The following is a 16111-nucleotide window of genomic DNA, read 5'->3' as shown; positions in this document are numbered from 1 at the left end:
TATAAGGCTACCTTATCCTTCTTATAATAAGTATTAATACTAAAGTGTTATATATAGTATACCTTATATATAAGTAATAGCCTAGAGGCTTTACTACCTAGACTATATATCTAGGAGGGCCTATTAGAGCTTATCTTTAGAATATTACTTTGTTATACGTTAAAGAAAGGATTCTAAAAGAATAGCGCTTTTTAACAATAAGCTATAATTATTATAATAGTTTAAAAAAGGTAGTTATGTTAATAAAGAAGGGGAAATATAGGAATTCTAAGTAGTTTAGATATAAGGTAGCAAAGTTAGTTTTTACTATAATAGAATTATAAATTTAATTAATATATAGAGAACCCTCTACTTATAGTTATCTATATAAGCTAGCTATAGCTGAATATAATCTAGAAGTAAACAAGTAAATAACTTTTCTTATATAAAATTATAGTATATAAGAGAAATAATTTATAATAACTTAATTTCATATTAACTATAAAGTATTATAAAGATGTAAGTAGAGCGCTAAAACCTTTATTAGACCTTTCTAATATAACGCTAAGATATTCATTCTTTTAAGTACTTATTACCTACAATAAACTACATATAGCCTTATAAGGCGCTACGTTAGGTCTACAGACCTTTGTACTTAATATTATAGTAAGGTGCTATAAGTCTCCTAACATATACATAGTATACACCTAAAGCACTGCCTTATCATAAATAATATTAAGCTAACTAGATACCTTAAAATTAAGAAAGAATACTTACTATATAGCCTTACTAAATCTCTTTATATATACTATTTATATACTTATTTTACTTACTTATTAAGGTAGGTAAAATGGAAAAAAAGTATAGTGTTTTTTACTTTCTAGAGAATATAAGCTTATAGAGGATAAATATAGTATAAACGCTATATTTCCTTTAGGTAGAAGTAAAGAACCTAAACCTATTTATTTCTAGATTCTATAGATCTACTATTATATAAGTGAAATAATTTATTTACGTAGTATAATATAATTTATATACCTAAGTAACTATATATAACCTTTATAGTCTACTCTCTATACCTAGTATATTAAGATATAGTGTATTATTTATAGCGTAGTTAAGGTGGCGTACTATAAGGTGTTAGGAGACTTGTGGCACCCTACTGTACATCCCCCTAGAGGGGTACTGCCCTTACCTATAGGCTAGAGGCAGTGCAGTAGTGTTAGATGGTCCTATCTATGTTGCTCCTTATACCTTACACTTCTTTCCTCCTCCTTTCTCCTTTAGTAAACCTTTATTACCCTACACTGTAGGTCATATACATAACACAGCGTGCTGCCAGGTGTAGTACCGCTGAGAGACATAGATGTGAGAGTAGCACTGTACAACCGAGCACACAGAATCCCCCCCTACGCTATAGTCTCTGCTTATGCAGAGTATATAATAAGGGAGGGGAGTCTGTATGGATTGTGGACGCTAAAGATCCTCTAAGCACTTAACAGTAAGGAATAATTTAAATTGAAATCCTAGACACGGCCTGCTTTTGAGCTTCCAGTAACTCTGCCAGAACTGACTGGGTTGTGCCTGCAGCCTTTCCCCATTGTGTGGAGCTTTTTGATTAATCTCTGCAGTTCCTAGTCCAGCCAAATGGTGCCGAGCCATTAGAACACCGCTTGAATCCGACTTGTGGTCCTGGCGAATCTCAAGTGCCGCGCACATTTCCTTGAGGCTTAATGGCCAGGCAGAAGCGAGAACCAGTAGTAAGACTTTCTTCGTCTTAAGTGGCTGTGCTCTACTAGTCAATAGCCGTTTGTATACGTCATTAAGCTTGGTGGTATTTAAGATGGCCTCCAACTCTATGCCTGACATGCCGTTGATCCCTGCTTCTTTGACGAGCTTTATCACGAGAGATATCCACAGAAACGTGAAGTCGGCGCCGCGAACCAGTTTCTCTTTCAGGCAAGACAGAACCTCAGTGGACAGTAAATTCTGCTGCCCGAGGTCTTCCACCTTGGATCTCATAAAGAGACCGATATCACCTGCGACAGGTGCAACTTCCTCTTTGGCAGCGAGCCTTATCTTATTGCACCGACCTAGTTCGTCATGCGTTGTCTATTTTTAGACTCTTCATCCAAACCGAGCTGGAGCATCCGGCATATGATGTTGTGCGGACGGCTGAGAACGATGATCTTGAAGCGATGTTGACACGTCTTACCCCAGTTGGATTTGAGGTACAAGTTCATCGACTTGATCAGCTCATTGAGTGACTTCGAGTTACACTCGTCAAGGCCGTCTAAAACCCACACCAGATCACCCTTGAAATTTTGGAGAATATTCATTAGGATGGACCAAAGCAAGGAAACCCTATTGAATGATTTCATCGGCATGCTGTTAAACTTTGGTAGCATGTAGTCGATGAGCCGTCGCTGTGAGCTACACAGCTGATGGAGCAGGGCAGATACCTCAGCAGCAGCATTGTCTTGATCGTTGAGGCCTTCTCCGAAGAAGAAATAACATACGTGTCGCCGTTGGACTCCGCCGGGCTGATCTTGCAGATGGTTGGCGAGAAATTTGGCGATGACAGACTTGCCACAGCCTGCATCTGCCGTGATCCATAAAAGGGCAGATCCTTCGAGAGCTTCCCACTGAATCCATTTCTTGTGCAGCAATACCCATGTGCATGTCCCAGAGATAGGATCATCGACTTGCTCTAGGTGATATCTGTAGTCTGAATTCATCGCGCGCATGAAAGCTTGTTCATGTGACGTAAACACTTCATGTACAACTAGTTAACCAAATGGCACACACAGCTTTAGGGCCTGCAGAACTTCAAGTCTACTGCTTACCATCGTTATCTCTTTCACCGTCACTTGCGCCTCTAATTAAATCCATTACGGCAGATATGGCCGTCCTGTAGCGTGCGTGGGATGGAGACGGAAACTTGAATGGTGGGCGGGTGAAGCGATATCCAGCTCGTTTGCTAGGCGCATTATGGAGGAATGTCGTCCAACCACCTGAAGTACATGTTAGTGAATTGATTTAGCCGTAGTGTAGAAATTTCAATAAAGGGGCAAAGCTGGAGGACAAATACGATAATTGAGGCCAGGCATTAGCTGGGTCTCGTAAAAGCTTCGGATGCCAAAGTCACCTCCTTGGCACATAAATGAGTTAGGGATGTTCTTCAGCATTTCCGCATTTACCATGAGGTGCTTGGACAATTTCGAGTTGCTTAGGTAGCCAACTGTTCCGACCCGCAGTAACGGAGTCCCAATTCTGTCCCAGAATGCCAAATCAGAACCTCGATGAGGTGTGCCGGAGAAGACAACGCCACGAATGTTGCTAATGATACTCTCATTTGTTACGCTTATGTGCCCGAATGACTGCCTGCAGATTTGGTTGTGCTTAACGTTGTGCTTAACGTTTAAACCTTCATGATGGAGTAACGTTTCGCGATTGAGATGCTTAACTCATTTGTTTGAAGACCAAACCACCGAGATTGTAACAAACAAAGATTATAGCCCGCTGCCTCTTAATCCAAGTCATACGAACGGCGTATAATTTAGCGAGTAATTCTGATGCAAAATCCCGGACGTCTGAGGATGAACGGCTGAAGTATGTCTTCAAGTTATACCCGAAAGAGAGCACCCGTGCGTGAGTGATGTCATTTGGCAGGCGCTGTTCGTCGCTCAGCCAATTGAGGTCTGTAGTACGATCAGTTCAAGTCTGTTCACGATGCCCATTGAGTCCGTGAATTGCGACGATGTCAATGTGGTCTAGGGCGTCCCCCTGGCGGTCCACAACCCCCTTTATTCCAAAAGGTGACATATTACACAGATCTTCGTCGCCATTTTGATTCGGAGGTCCTGTGTTCGGGTAGCTTTTGTCATCTGTTTTGGTCAGGGGTTGTCGTCGTAGCTTTTCGTCACCGGTCGTGCTGTTGTTGCCTTTCCTGTGGAAGGGCCAAGGATGTGGGAATGGCATAATGAAATTCTTTATCCGTTTGTCTCTGCGATTCCCATTGCCCACATAGGTTTCTCGCCTCGACAGTAATGTTGAGTAACTCAAATACCCCACTTGCGCAAATACTCCGCTTCCACAAATGCCGAAAATGCCGAACTTCCCCTCCTTCATTAACATCATCACTTTTTTCAAACTATCACAACAATTACAATATTTTGTCAAATAACACCATTTTTTCAGAATATCTTCTTTAACCCATCATAAAGCAATATACTAAAGATAAGCTCTAACAGGCACTTCTAGAAGTAGGACATAGTCGCCCTATCTCTGATATAGCTTCTAAATAAGGTATTATCACAGGCAGGAATAGTATTGAGTAGAGGAGTTAGTAATAGGTGTAGTTAGGGTTTAATTATAACAATTATTCCTATCTGCCCTCCCCTTCCCTAGGATTCCTATAGATTTCTCCTTTTATATGCCCCTTGGCCTATAGTTTACCTATATCTAGCCTTACCCTAGTGCCCCCCTAGCGCCCTATTATAGCGCCTAACATAATCCCCCCCCTCTAAGGTCCTGTCCTTAGGACCTTAGACATGTAGCTAGTAACCTGCTGTTACCCTCTATTACACTACCTAGTATCTTAGAAGCGTCTAGGAACGTCTTTTAGGCCTAGCAGGTTATTAAGCTAATAGTTATCTCCCTAGCTAACTGCCTGCCTTAACCTTACCTTTATAGCTACTATAGCCTAGCTAGGCTATAACGTTACTACTTAGTATTACTATTCTAGCTTAGGGGTATAAGTGATTTATTACTTACTTAGCCTAGCTAGGGGCTACTTACGTTTATATAAAGGCATTTTACTTACTTATAATATATTTTATTACTATACTTTTTTTTAACCTTTAGGTAAAATAGGCTTTTTTATTATTTTTAGTTATAGTGCTTAGCTTTTTATAACTACTTACTTTTTTTAAGTAATAAAACGCCTTAAGTTATACTATTTTTATAATAAATAAAAGCCTTAGTTTATTACCTTATAAGTAGTACTAGTAACCTCTTAGGTCTTACTTACTACTTTTTATAAGGTCTTAGTTTACTTATCTTTATAGGCTTAAGTTATTATTATAACTTACTTTTTATTTAAGGCTAACTAAAAAAGGTAATTTTTTTAACCTAACTTATTTTTAATTTCTTTTTATATTAATATCTTTATATTATTTTTCTTATTTTTATTTTAATTTATTACTACTACTACCTAGCTACTATAATAATAACAATAATAATAGTATTAGTAATAATAATAGTAGTATTAGCTTCTTTACTATTACTATTATATTTACTAGCGTCTTTAGCTTTTAAGGTCCTTTTACTAACGCCCTAGGCGCCTTTAGTACCCCTTTAGCCCCTCTTAAGGCCTTTCTTACTAATAGTAGTAAAAGTAAAAATAAAAACAAAAATAAAGATAAAGTTAATATTTATATTATATTTTATTACTACTACTTTTAGGCTATATCTACTTAGCACCTTAATCTTAAGGGCACTAAGGCTAAGTTCTTTTACTATATTAAGACTAAAAGTAAGTCTTTTTTTTTCTTAAGTACACCTTAGGTGCCTTTTACTTATTTTTTTATAATTCTAATATTTAGTAGCTACTAGTAATAAGTATACTTAATATACTAATATATATAGTAAAAAGTATATTTATATAAGTAGTTTTTTTTCTTATTCTTTTTTTTAAGAGAGAGGATATATTTATAGTCTTTTACTAACCCCTTATAGGCTACTTATACCTTTACTACTTTTACTTTTACTTTTAAAAAACTTTTTAAAGGTATAGTTAATAAGGCTTTTCTTACTACTAGTTACTATAAAAATAAGGTATATTATCTTTTATTATACCCTAAGTGCTTTCTACCTAACTTTTTTTTATAAAGTAAAATTATTAAGGCTTAGACTATAGTCTATAAAGCCTTTTAAAAAAAAGTAAATACTACTAAGGCCTTTAACGCTAGGCATAAGGCTAAGGCTAAGGAGGAGAAGTAGCTTTTTTACTAGTAAGAGGTTACTACTACTAAGGCTACTACTAACGCTACTAAGTCTATAGCCTGTTTACTAGAATTACTACTATAGTGCTAAAGCGCTAGAATATACTTTTTAAGAAGCAAACTAAGGCTATTAAGGCCTAAGGTGCCTTTTTCTTTAAGTAGGCTATTACCTACTTTACTATTATATATACCTTCTTAATATTCTTTTAGTGTTTCCTCTTAGTGTTAACTTATTATAGTACTATAATAAGCTTAACTCTTAAGATAGTAAGAATAGTAATAAGAAAAAGCTAATAGTAGTAAAAATAATAAATATAATAGTAAGTAGATATCCTCTTACTACTTTTTATATTTCCTCTTACTTTAGTAATTAATACCTTTTTTTCTTTTTACCTTAATGCCTTAAATACATAGCTTTTAGGCTACTTATAATTCCTAGCCTTAAAACTAAAGAACTAATTTGACTTCTACTTTTTAGGCTATATCTTACTTTATACTTTATTCTTCCTTAGTGCCCCTCTAGTAACACCTTTTTTATAGTCTTACTATAGTTCTTAAGCTATATTTCTTTATAGTTCTTAAGAACTTTCTTTTTTACTATACTTCTTTTACTTAATAAGATATTACTTATTTTACTATAGGCCTTTATAAGCTACTATCTTTTCAACTTTATAAATATTTACTTTTCTTTTCTTAATAAGTATATACTATAGCTTTACTAATACCTTATAAAACTTCTCTAGCTAGAAATGTAAAAAAGTATTATAAATATAGTACTTTCTTCTTATATTAAGCTTACAGGCTTTTCCCTTATTAATTACCTATATTACTATAAAAAGACTAAGATACTTATCTAATAGCTTCTTAAATAGCTACTTTTACTAAATAAACTTTACTAAAAGTAAGACTTACTTCTTTATATAGAATTTGATATTAGTCTTTTTAGTGTTATATTATTCTCTATAGGTCTTCTTAATAGTCTCTAAGGTGTTAGTAATAGTAGACCTCTAGCTATATAGCTACTTTACCTTATTATAGGCTGTTAGGACTTCTATAGGCTTTTACCTCTCTAGCTTTATATTATAAGGGTTCTATAGGGTATACCTTATTAAGAATTCTACTAATACTACCTTGCTTATATTATACTATACTTTATTATATATAAACTTTACAATAAGAAGCTACTTTACCTAATTATCTTACTTTATACTATAAAAGACCTTAGGGAAGTACTTAATGTTTTAATTTTAGCCTTTTATCTAGCCATCTATCTATAAGTAGTAAGTAGTACAAAGCTTCTACTTAATTACTAGCTAGTAATATACTATTACTTGAAAATAGCTTATAAATAAAGACCTGTTATTAAAGATAATTACTAATAAGATTTTAAACTATAAGAATACTTTCTTTACTAATAGGCTTATTAGCTAGTCTACTATTATAGTCTTATATATAGGTATATAGATTATATACTTTATAAGTTAGTCTACTACTATTAGTATACTATTATATACACTTTAATCAAAGTCTTCTAACCTAAGTAGCTTAGTAATAAAGTTAAAGAATACTTTAATTTTATAGTTAGCTAAGTAGTGAGAGGGGCACTAGCTTCTTATATAGTAAGTAGTGTCTTATCTTTACTTACTAGTATGTTATATATATCTTAATATACTTTTTTATATCTTTTTATATTAACTTCTAGAAGAATATCTACTTTATATATTTAATTATAGGTTACCTTTAGGTGCCCCCCTAGTAGCGTATTATAAAATACTAATATTATTTTTATTCTAGCTATATGCCCTTTTAGTATAACTAGCCTACTATTATACTATAGGACCTTATTGTTTTTTATCTATTTTTCTCTAAGTTATTACTAGTTATCTAATTAGGACTAATTATCTAATTATTAGATTATAACTACCTTATTTTATGAACTACTAAGGAGCTATTCTTAGTATAATAGTATAGGCCTTATTACCTTACTATAGTTAAATGTTATAACCTTTTTTTTAAAAGGTCTAAAGAAATCCTCTAGAAACGTACTATATACTTCTCTTTTTTCTTCCTTAGTAGGCTAATAGTCTGGCTATTATAAAAGCCTATTTACTATATTAATATAGTTAATAAGTAAGTAAAATATATAACAGGACCCGTAGCATATTATACAATATATATTACTAGTAAAATAATTAAAATAATTAAAACTACTTAAAATTCTTTTCTCTAAATATTTTCTTATTAAACTTATACGTTTATATATTATAACTAGTGGTACTATAAACACTATATTACTATTAGCCTGTTTTAGTCCTTAGTTAATAACTACTACTTTAATACGTTTTATCCTTAGTCTAAGCTATAGCCTCTCTTTATAATTAAAGGTCCTCTCTTATAGCTATAGTAAGACTTCCTTCTTATTATAAATAGGTTTTTTTTAGCTTTTTAGTACTAGCTAAGTAGGTTATTTTCCTTTTAAAGGATCTAGACCTTAGACTTTAATAAGGTAATTTTATACATAAATATATATACTTTTTTTAGAAATTACTTTACTACTTTAATAATTAAGGTTAGTAAGCTACCTTAATAAATAAAGATTCTTTTTTTAAAAAGTTTAAACTAAAAAAATACTTTTATTAGGTTATTTAGTATTTAAGAAGTTTATAAAAAAGGTATTATTAGGAGGGATCTTAAAGGTGTTAAAGTATATAGCTTTATATTAAGCTTAAAAAGTATACTTTTTAAACTTAAGAAGATAAGGCTAGTCTTTTTTAAATCTCTCTTAATATTCTTTCTATAATTACTCTTATAAAAGCCTTATAAAATATAAAAAAAAAGTCTTTTCTTATAGTATAAGTATTACTTTTAGATATCTTCTTTTTGATTTCTTAACTATATATTATCTTTAAAGGCCTAAAATATTTAATACTTAAGAGCTAAAGTAAATAAAATAAACAAGGTAGTATATAAAAAGTAATAATATTATTCTTTTTATCAAGTAATTTAAAATTTATAAAGTAATAACTTTTATACTTATTGAGAAAAAAGATAATACTAACCTTTTACATATAGTTTTATATACTATTTAAACTATTATAGCTAATCTAGGTCTCTTTTATTTATTATTTATTTACTTTTAGATATTTTAATAATCTAATTATATAAAAGACTAGATTTTATATACTAAGTAAAAAGGTAATATTAGCTTATAATAATAATATATAGTAAAACGCTATGGCCTAATAAACTAATAGCCTAAATTACTATAACTTACTTATAATTATATTTACTATAAGGGAGAATTATATATTTATTATATTAAGATCTTTATATTAGACCTTTTTATAGTTTTTATAATTATACTTCTAAAAAGAATATATCTAGAGCTACAATCATTACTTCATAAAGTTTAAGGCCTAGCGCCTTCTAATAAGAGGTATATTATAGTTAGTAAGTAGTTAATTAGCTATATCCTTTATACTACTAATCTAAAAAAATAATAATTAGAAATCTAAGTTAAGAATATACTTAACTAGCTTTTCTTTTTTAAGTGTAGTTAAATTCTATAAGTTTAGTATAGTATTATATTATAATACTATACTATTTAATTATTAGTAAAGTGTAGTTAAAGAGACTAAGTAAACCTTTACTATAGCCTAAGCACTAGGTTTTAGGGCTTGTCTTATAGCCTAGAGAGCTAAGTTTAATTAGGCTTTTATATTCTATATATATATTACTATAGTAAAAGAAGAATACTATATAATAATATAGGTAGTAGGCTTATAGTTATATATTCTACTTACTTACTTATACTACTTACGTATTAACTATTTTATCTTTTTTAGTTAGTAGTTAATCTTAAAGTTAAATAAAAATAGATCTTATAGTAGTCTAGCCTACTAGCTATTAAGTTAGGGCTTAGCTATAAGGTAGTAGTAGCTAAGATAGTTAGTAAGAAATATAATCTAGTGTTAAGTATATAGTAAGTAGTGTCTTTAGTAAAAAGCTACTTCTTATATTACTAGTAGCTCTACCTTTATTGTCTTATACTATAAATCTACCTCCCTTAGATTCTATAAAAAAAAGCTACTATATGTTATAATTCTTTTTTTAGTTAAGCTAGTACTACCTTAATTTTAAAATTAAATATATTTATTTTAACCTATATTAATAGCGCTAGGTTAAAGTATTATAAGATAAAGGTATAAGTAAATATTATATAAAGCTTATAAAAGCCTTTTTTTACCCTTTTTATAATTACTTACTACCTTACTGCTTTTATAGTTAGCCTTTCTATTAAGAGAGAATATACCTTAAAGTAGTTCTTAATAAATTACCTATAGAATCCTATAAACCTAAAGAAGACCTAAATATTCCTTTTACTAATAAGGAGAGGCTACTATATAATAGCCTTTACTTACTTCTTCTCTATAGTAATCCCCTTACTAGATACTATAAATTTAAGGAACCTTATTATCTATATATAAGAAATATACTTCTTAGGATTTATATATAGGCCTACTACGTCTAACTAGCGTAGTATCTTTTTTACTATTTTTATATACTTCTTTTTAGTTTTTATAAAAATAAAGGTATTATCTAAGTAAATAATATAAATAATATTTACTTACCTAGCTAAAGTATTATTTATATACGCCTAGAAGGTTACTAGTACTTTAACTAGCCTAAATAGTATAATATAGTATTTAAAGTAGCTATAATAGGTATAAAAGGCTATCTTTTATTTATCTTTTACCTTAATTATTACTTAGTAATATATATACTTAAGGTCTAGTTTTATATACTACCTTACTTTAACTAGTCTATTTAGAATCTCTCTAATTAAGAGTAATAGTATATAACTCTTAATAGTAATCTTATTAAGGCCTTAATAGTTAATATAGAGGCGTAACTTACTTCTCTTCTTTAGTATAAAAAGGATTAGCGCCCCTATAAGGCTTTCTAAGGGCCTAATTTAGCCTTTCTTTAATAACTTATTAAGGTACCTCTATAGTTTCTTTAGCCTTTTCTTTATAAGGAGGTAGATAAGGCTAAATAGTAGTTCTACCTCTAGTTTCAGTTTAATTAGGTACGCCTGTCTTTTATCCCCTATAGGCTTTACTACTAGGTCTATATTAAATAAGTATACTTATTCTTTATATTTCTCTAGTAGTATAAACTTTTAGGCCTTATTTTTTCTAACTTCTTATTCTTTATCTAATATCTCTCTAGGTATCTCTAGTGCCCCCTTATTATCTCTATATTATAGGTATTAGACTATTAGTTAGTATACTAAGATAGCTTTTAACTCTCTTTAGGCCTTATATATAGCCTATATACTTTAGATATACTAGATATAATTCTTACTTAGTAGGTATATCTACTTAATTACTTCTTAATATAGGTTTAGGCGTACTAACATATACTAAGAGATCTTTAGTATAGCGTTATACTTATCTTTATAGCTAATTTAGAACTTATAGTTTTAAGCTTTAAATATCTTTAGGCTGTTTTTTACTTATATAACTACTCTCTTTATCTTATAGTTAGGGACTTTTTTTCTTTATATCTTTTTTAGTAATAGCCTTCTCTTAGTAACTTTTAGTAAGGCCTTTACGTATAGTATAACTTAGTAAAGGACGTTTATATCTACCTTAGTATTTATTAATAATTTCGTTTTTTTATATACTACTTATTTTAGTATAAAGGTCTACCTTAAATTAGTAATATAGCCCTTTTTTAACTAAGTTAAATACTATTAACCTTTATTAGCGCTAGGGCGTCCTATCTCTCTAAGTGTTATAGCTACTTATACTTATAGTACTTCTTCTTACTATACTTAGCTAATATATACTTTAGCTTTCTATAGTTATAATAAGTAAGTAGTCCTTAGGTCCTCTTAAGGTAAGGTGTTATAACTCTTTTTTTAAACTTTTAGCTTTAGTATAAGTATACCTACTAGTATTAAGGTTATTAGTATAGTATATATACTAGTAGCTTTTATTAAGGAGGTAGCTATAGCTATTAGCTATATTACTACTTCTTGTTAGCCTTTTTTCTCCTAACTTTACTTAGGCTGTCCTCTTAGCGCCTTCTTTATATAGGTCTTAAAGAGTATCTTTACTTTTTTTACTATATTATCTAGCTTCTAGTAGATAGCTAGTAGCCCCCTAGTAAAGATATAGGCCCTTAGGTCTAGTAGCACTTAGTTTAAGATATAGACTACTTACTACCTTTTTATTTAAGGGTTAAAGTACTTTTCCTTAACTATCTTATACTTATTAATAAAGGTAATTAATAGGGGCGCTCTATAAATTAATATAGGCGCTCTAACCTTATAGGCGCTCTGCTATTTATATTACTAATTAGCTTAAAAAATATTTATTAGTGTAGCTAAATTCTACTATATCTACTAATTATAGCTTACTTTTTCTTATCCCTCTTGCTATCTAATTAATTTAACCTTAGTTTCTACTATACTTCTTACTTATTATAGCTTTACTAGCTAAAGCTAGAGATATTTCTTAGTATAAATCTTAACCTACTCTATAGCGCCTAACTTAATATATTTATCCTCCTAATATAGGTTAGATTCTTAGAGAGTAACTATTAATTAATTATAATCTATAACTATTATCTAGCCTACCCTTATAATCTCCCTCCTCTAAATATAGCTATCCTAGTGTTAGTAAATTCTATAGAGCTAGTAATCCTTAAGGGCAGCGCGACTTTATTACTAAGCTCCTATTAGAGTTACTATAAGACATATAACCTCTTTTATATTATAAACTATATTACCTTAGTGTAGAGCTAACACTTTATCTTACTTACTATTTCCTTAAGGGAATAATAAAGACCTAGCGGACTACTTTACTATAACTCTCTCTAGAGCATAGCTTCTCTCCCTTTAATAAATAATCCTAGTAACCTCTTTTTCTTACTATTTAGTAGTTTAATAGTGCTCTTAACCTTATTTAATAGGCTATTAAGGCTACTTAATAGGCTATTAGGACTACTTAACAGGTTATTAGGACTAATTAATAGCTTATAATAGCACTCTTTTAATAATAAGACTATATCTTTTAATAGTAAGAGTAATAAGGTCCTTAAGCTAGGCTACTACCTTATTTACCTTAGTAATAATCTAATTTATATTAGTAATAATTATCCCCTTAAAGTAAAGTATCTTTTTAAACTATAGCCTCTTACTACACCTAAAGCTACTAATCCTTCTCTCCTCTTATAACTAATATTTTAAACCTATTAATACCTAGTGAACTAGAATAAACCTTTAATACTCTCTTTAATTAAGTTAACACCTTTATAAAAGCTAATAGATTTAGTATAATAAAGTATAATAAGAAAAAGATCTAGGGCTATCTTAAGTAATACTACCTCTAATATAATTAGTTTAGTAACCTTAGACTACTAAGAGGTAATAGTATTTAATAGTGTAGATCTTATAAAAATAGCTATTAATAGTAGGTTATTATAAAGACATAAGAGGAGGGTAAATAGCTATTATATTATTATTTAAAGACTTAGTATAGTTAGTATAACTATAGCCTTTCTCTTAAAGCCTTTATCACCCTTCTTATTATAGGCTTAACTAGCTTATAATAAATACTATTAGTATAATAAGCTAATAAGTTAGTATATAAGTATATAATATATATACTATTATTTAAGAGTAGTTCCTAGATTCCTTATTTACTTAATAAGATATCTATAACGCTAGAGCTTATATAAACTAAAAGAAGCTAGATAAATATTCTCTAACTACTACTTTAATTAAGCTATTTAATAAATAAAATATCTTATATATAGTAAAATAGGCAGATAATAAGCTAGACTATCTTATTAGCTTTATCTAGACCTTTTTTTACTATCTCTAAATATAAAAGTAATTCCCTAAAGTAATTAGTTTTAATAACACCTATAATACTAATTACTTTAAACTTTTACTCTTTTAGGCTACTAGATAGACCTAGCTTAGATCTATTTTTAACGCTATATTTAGCCTTATTAATAATAAGAGACTAGAGGGCTTCTAGTTTCTTTTAGTTAGTATCTACTAACTTATAAACTAACACTTTATTTATTACCTTACTATTATTATTATAGATTATAACAAATAGATAAAGGCTATACTAAATAAGTAGTTCCTAGACGTCTAGTAATAACTCTATATCTACTATATTAACTCTAACGTTATACTTAAGGCTAAGTAGAAGTGGCTTAAGGATTATACCTATAGTAATAGCAGTAGGTCTAATAGTAAGGCCTATTAGTTACTAATATAGCTAACAGCCTAGCTTAGTAATAAGGACTAGGCCTATATTAATATACTAGTAGATAAGGCCCCCTCTTATACGTATTATAGCGTCCTTATAATATAGAAGCTTATTATTTTTACTAAGACTAAGTACGCCTTTAAGAAAGCCTAGACTAAGCTTTATAAAGAGTTTATTAATTAACGCCTAATCCTTTAGTACCTTTATATAGTATACTTACCTTTAAGAGTATAATAGGCTTACTACTTTATTTAAAAGTACTAGAACTTTAGTATTTATATTACCTTAAGTATAAAGTTAAGTAATAATAATATTAAGAGCTATTTCCTAAATAGTCTTAGTTATTTATATTAACTTATTAATATTATATAAGAAATAATTAGTAACTAGAAGTTATACTTTAGGTAAGCTTATACTAAGGATAAAGTGCTTAGAGGCTAGGAGTATATAGGTACTTATTTTAAGTATCTAGGTAAACTTTAAATAATACTTTCCTTAAAGTGTCTTATATTAATTAGAAAGTAATACTAGCTAGTAAGAAAAGTAATACCCTTTAGTAAGAGGCTATTCTTAGCCTCTATTAGAGAATATAGTTAAGACTATACTATTTTAACTAAGCTTAGTATCTTATACTACTATAAGATCTTTACTAAGATACTTAATTTAGCTACTTTTAGTAAGTAAGATATATACCCCTAGTAGCGTCTTTAAGAGACGTCCTCCTTTAATCCTTACTACTAGATCCTTAATCTAAAGATTATAGTCTCTCTTTATAGTAGGCTAAAAAATATAGTATAGCCTGTCCTATTATAACTAGCTTTACCTTAAGAAGGCTAGTTAGCTAGCTAAACCTATACTACTACTAGTAACTAAGGTAAAAGTAGCAAGAAGTAAGGCTACCTATCTAGAAGTAGAAATATATTAACACTAGCTAGGTTAATATAAGAGGTAAGTTAACTAAGTTAAAAATAGATTTTAGTCTTATCTTAGTAATAGATAAGGAGCTAGTCTAGTGCTCTTAGTAAAAAAAGGATAATAAGGAATTATATAAGTAAATAGCTACTATAGCCTAATATTTAGAGGATATAAAGTTAGTAAGAAATAATTAGTAGTAATAATAAATTCTTATAACTACGTTATAAAAAAGTAGCTAGATAGTAGGCCTTTTAAATATATAGTCCTATTTAAGATTTATAAAATAGTATAATAGACAGGCTGTAATATATACTTTTATAAAACTTAAAGTATAAAAGAGGCGCCTTTTATAGCTATAAAAAGATCCCTCTTATAAAGCCTATTTTCTATAGCTATATAAGTAAATTAGTTAGTAGTTATTATAGTAGCACTATTAAAGTAAAAATAATATTATACGCTCTAACTAAGGCAGTTAGAGTAAATACCTTAGTTAAAGTAAATAAATATATATCTTATATAATAGGTCTATCTAGTAGGACTAAAAGAATAGTTATTCTAGGTCTAACGGACTACGTAATAGTTATAAGGGCATTTTAATAATAGTAGAACTGTTAGTGTAATTATATTTACTGCCTTTACGGGAAGTATAAGTTTTTTAGGCTAATTAGCGATGCGAATAGCGGAGCGCCCGTAAGGTTAGAGCGCCTGTATTAATTTACAGAGCGCCCCTATTAATTGCCTTAATAAATTACTAGTATAATTAGCTAGATGCTTATTATATAGTATCTAGCTTTATTATAGTACTAAAAGCCTATATATTATTATTAGTAATTTTTACTTTTAGCTAGTTCTTTATAACCCCTTAAGGCACTTTACTTATCTTACTAGTATAGTATTAACCTATATACTTTTTTATTT

At 29.7% G+C, this 16111-nt stretch overlaps 2 protein-coding genes across 2 annotated transcripts; one reads left to right on the top strand and one right to left on the bottom strand.

Annotated features, from left to right (window-relative positions):
- Window positions 1-2072: 2072 nt before the first annotated feature.
- Window positions 2073-2318, bottom strand: GLRG_11803 (ankyrin repeat protein; the record flags this gene model as incomplete). The annotated part of the gene is made up of 1 exon (XM_008102486.1): window positions 2073-2318. The coding sequence occupies one exon, from the start codon at window positions 2316-2318 to the stop codon at window positions 2073-2075; it is 246 nt and encodes an 81-aa protein (XP_008100677.1).
- Window positions 2319-2420: 102 nt separating this feature from the next.
- Window positions 2421-2597, top strand: GLRG_11802 (uncharacterized protein; the record flags this gene model as incomplete). The annotated part of the gene is made up of 1 exon (XM_008102485.1): window positions 2421-2597. The coding sequence occupies one exon, from the start codon at window positions 2421-2423 to the stop codon at window positions 2595-2597; it is 177 nt and encodes a 58-aa protein (XP_008100676.1).
- Between the last annotated feature and the right edge of the window lie 13514 nt (window positions 2598-16111).

Source organism: Colletotrichum graminicola (genome assembly GCF_000149035.1).
Source record: "Colletotrichum graminicola M1.001 genomic scaffold supercont1.127, whole genome shotgun sequence".
In the NCBI taxonomy this organism is placed as follows: Eukaryota; Fungi; Ascomycota; class Sordariomycetes; order Glomerellales; family Glomerellaceae; genus Colletotrichum; species Colletotrichum graminicola.
Note: the sequence above shows the minus strand (reverse complement) of the source record. Positions and strands in the feature narration are given on the sequence as shown.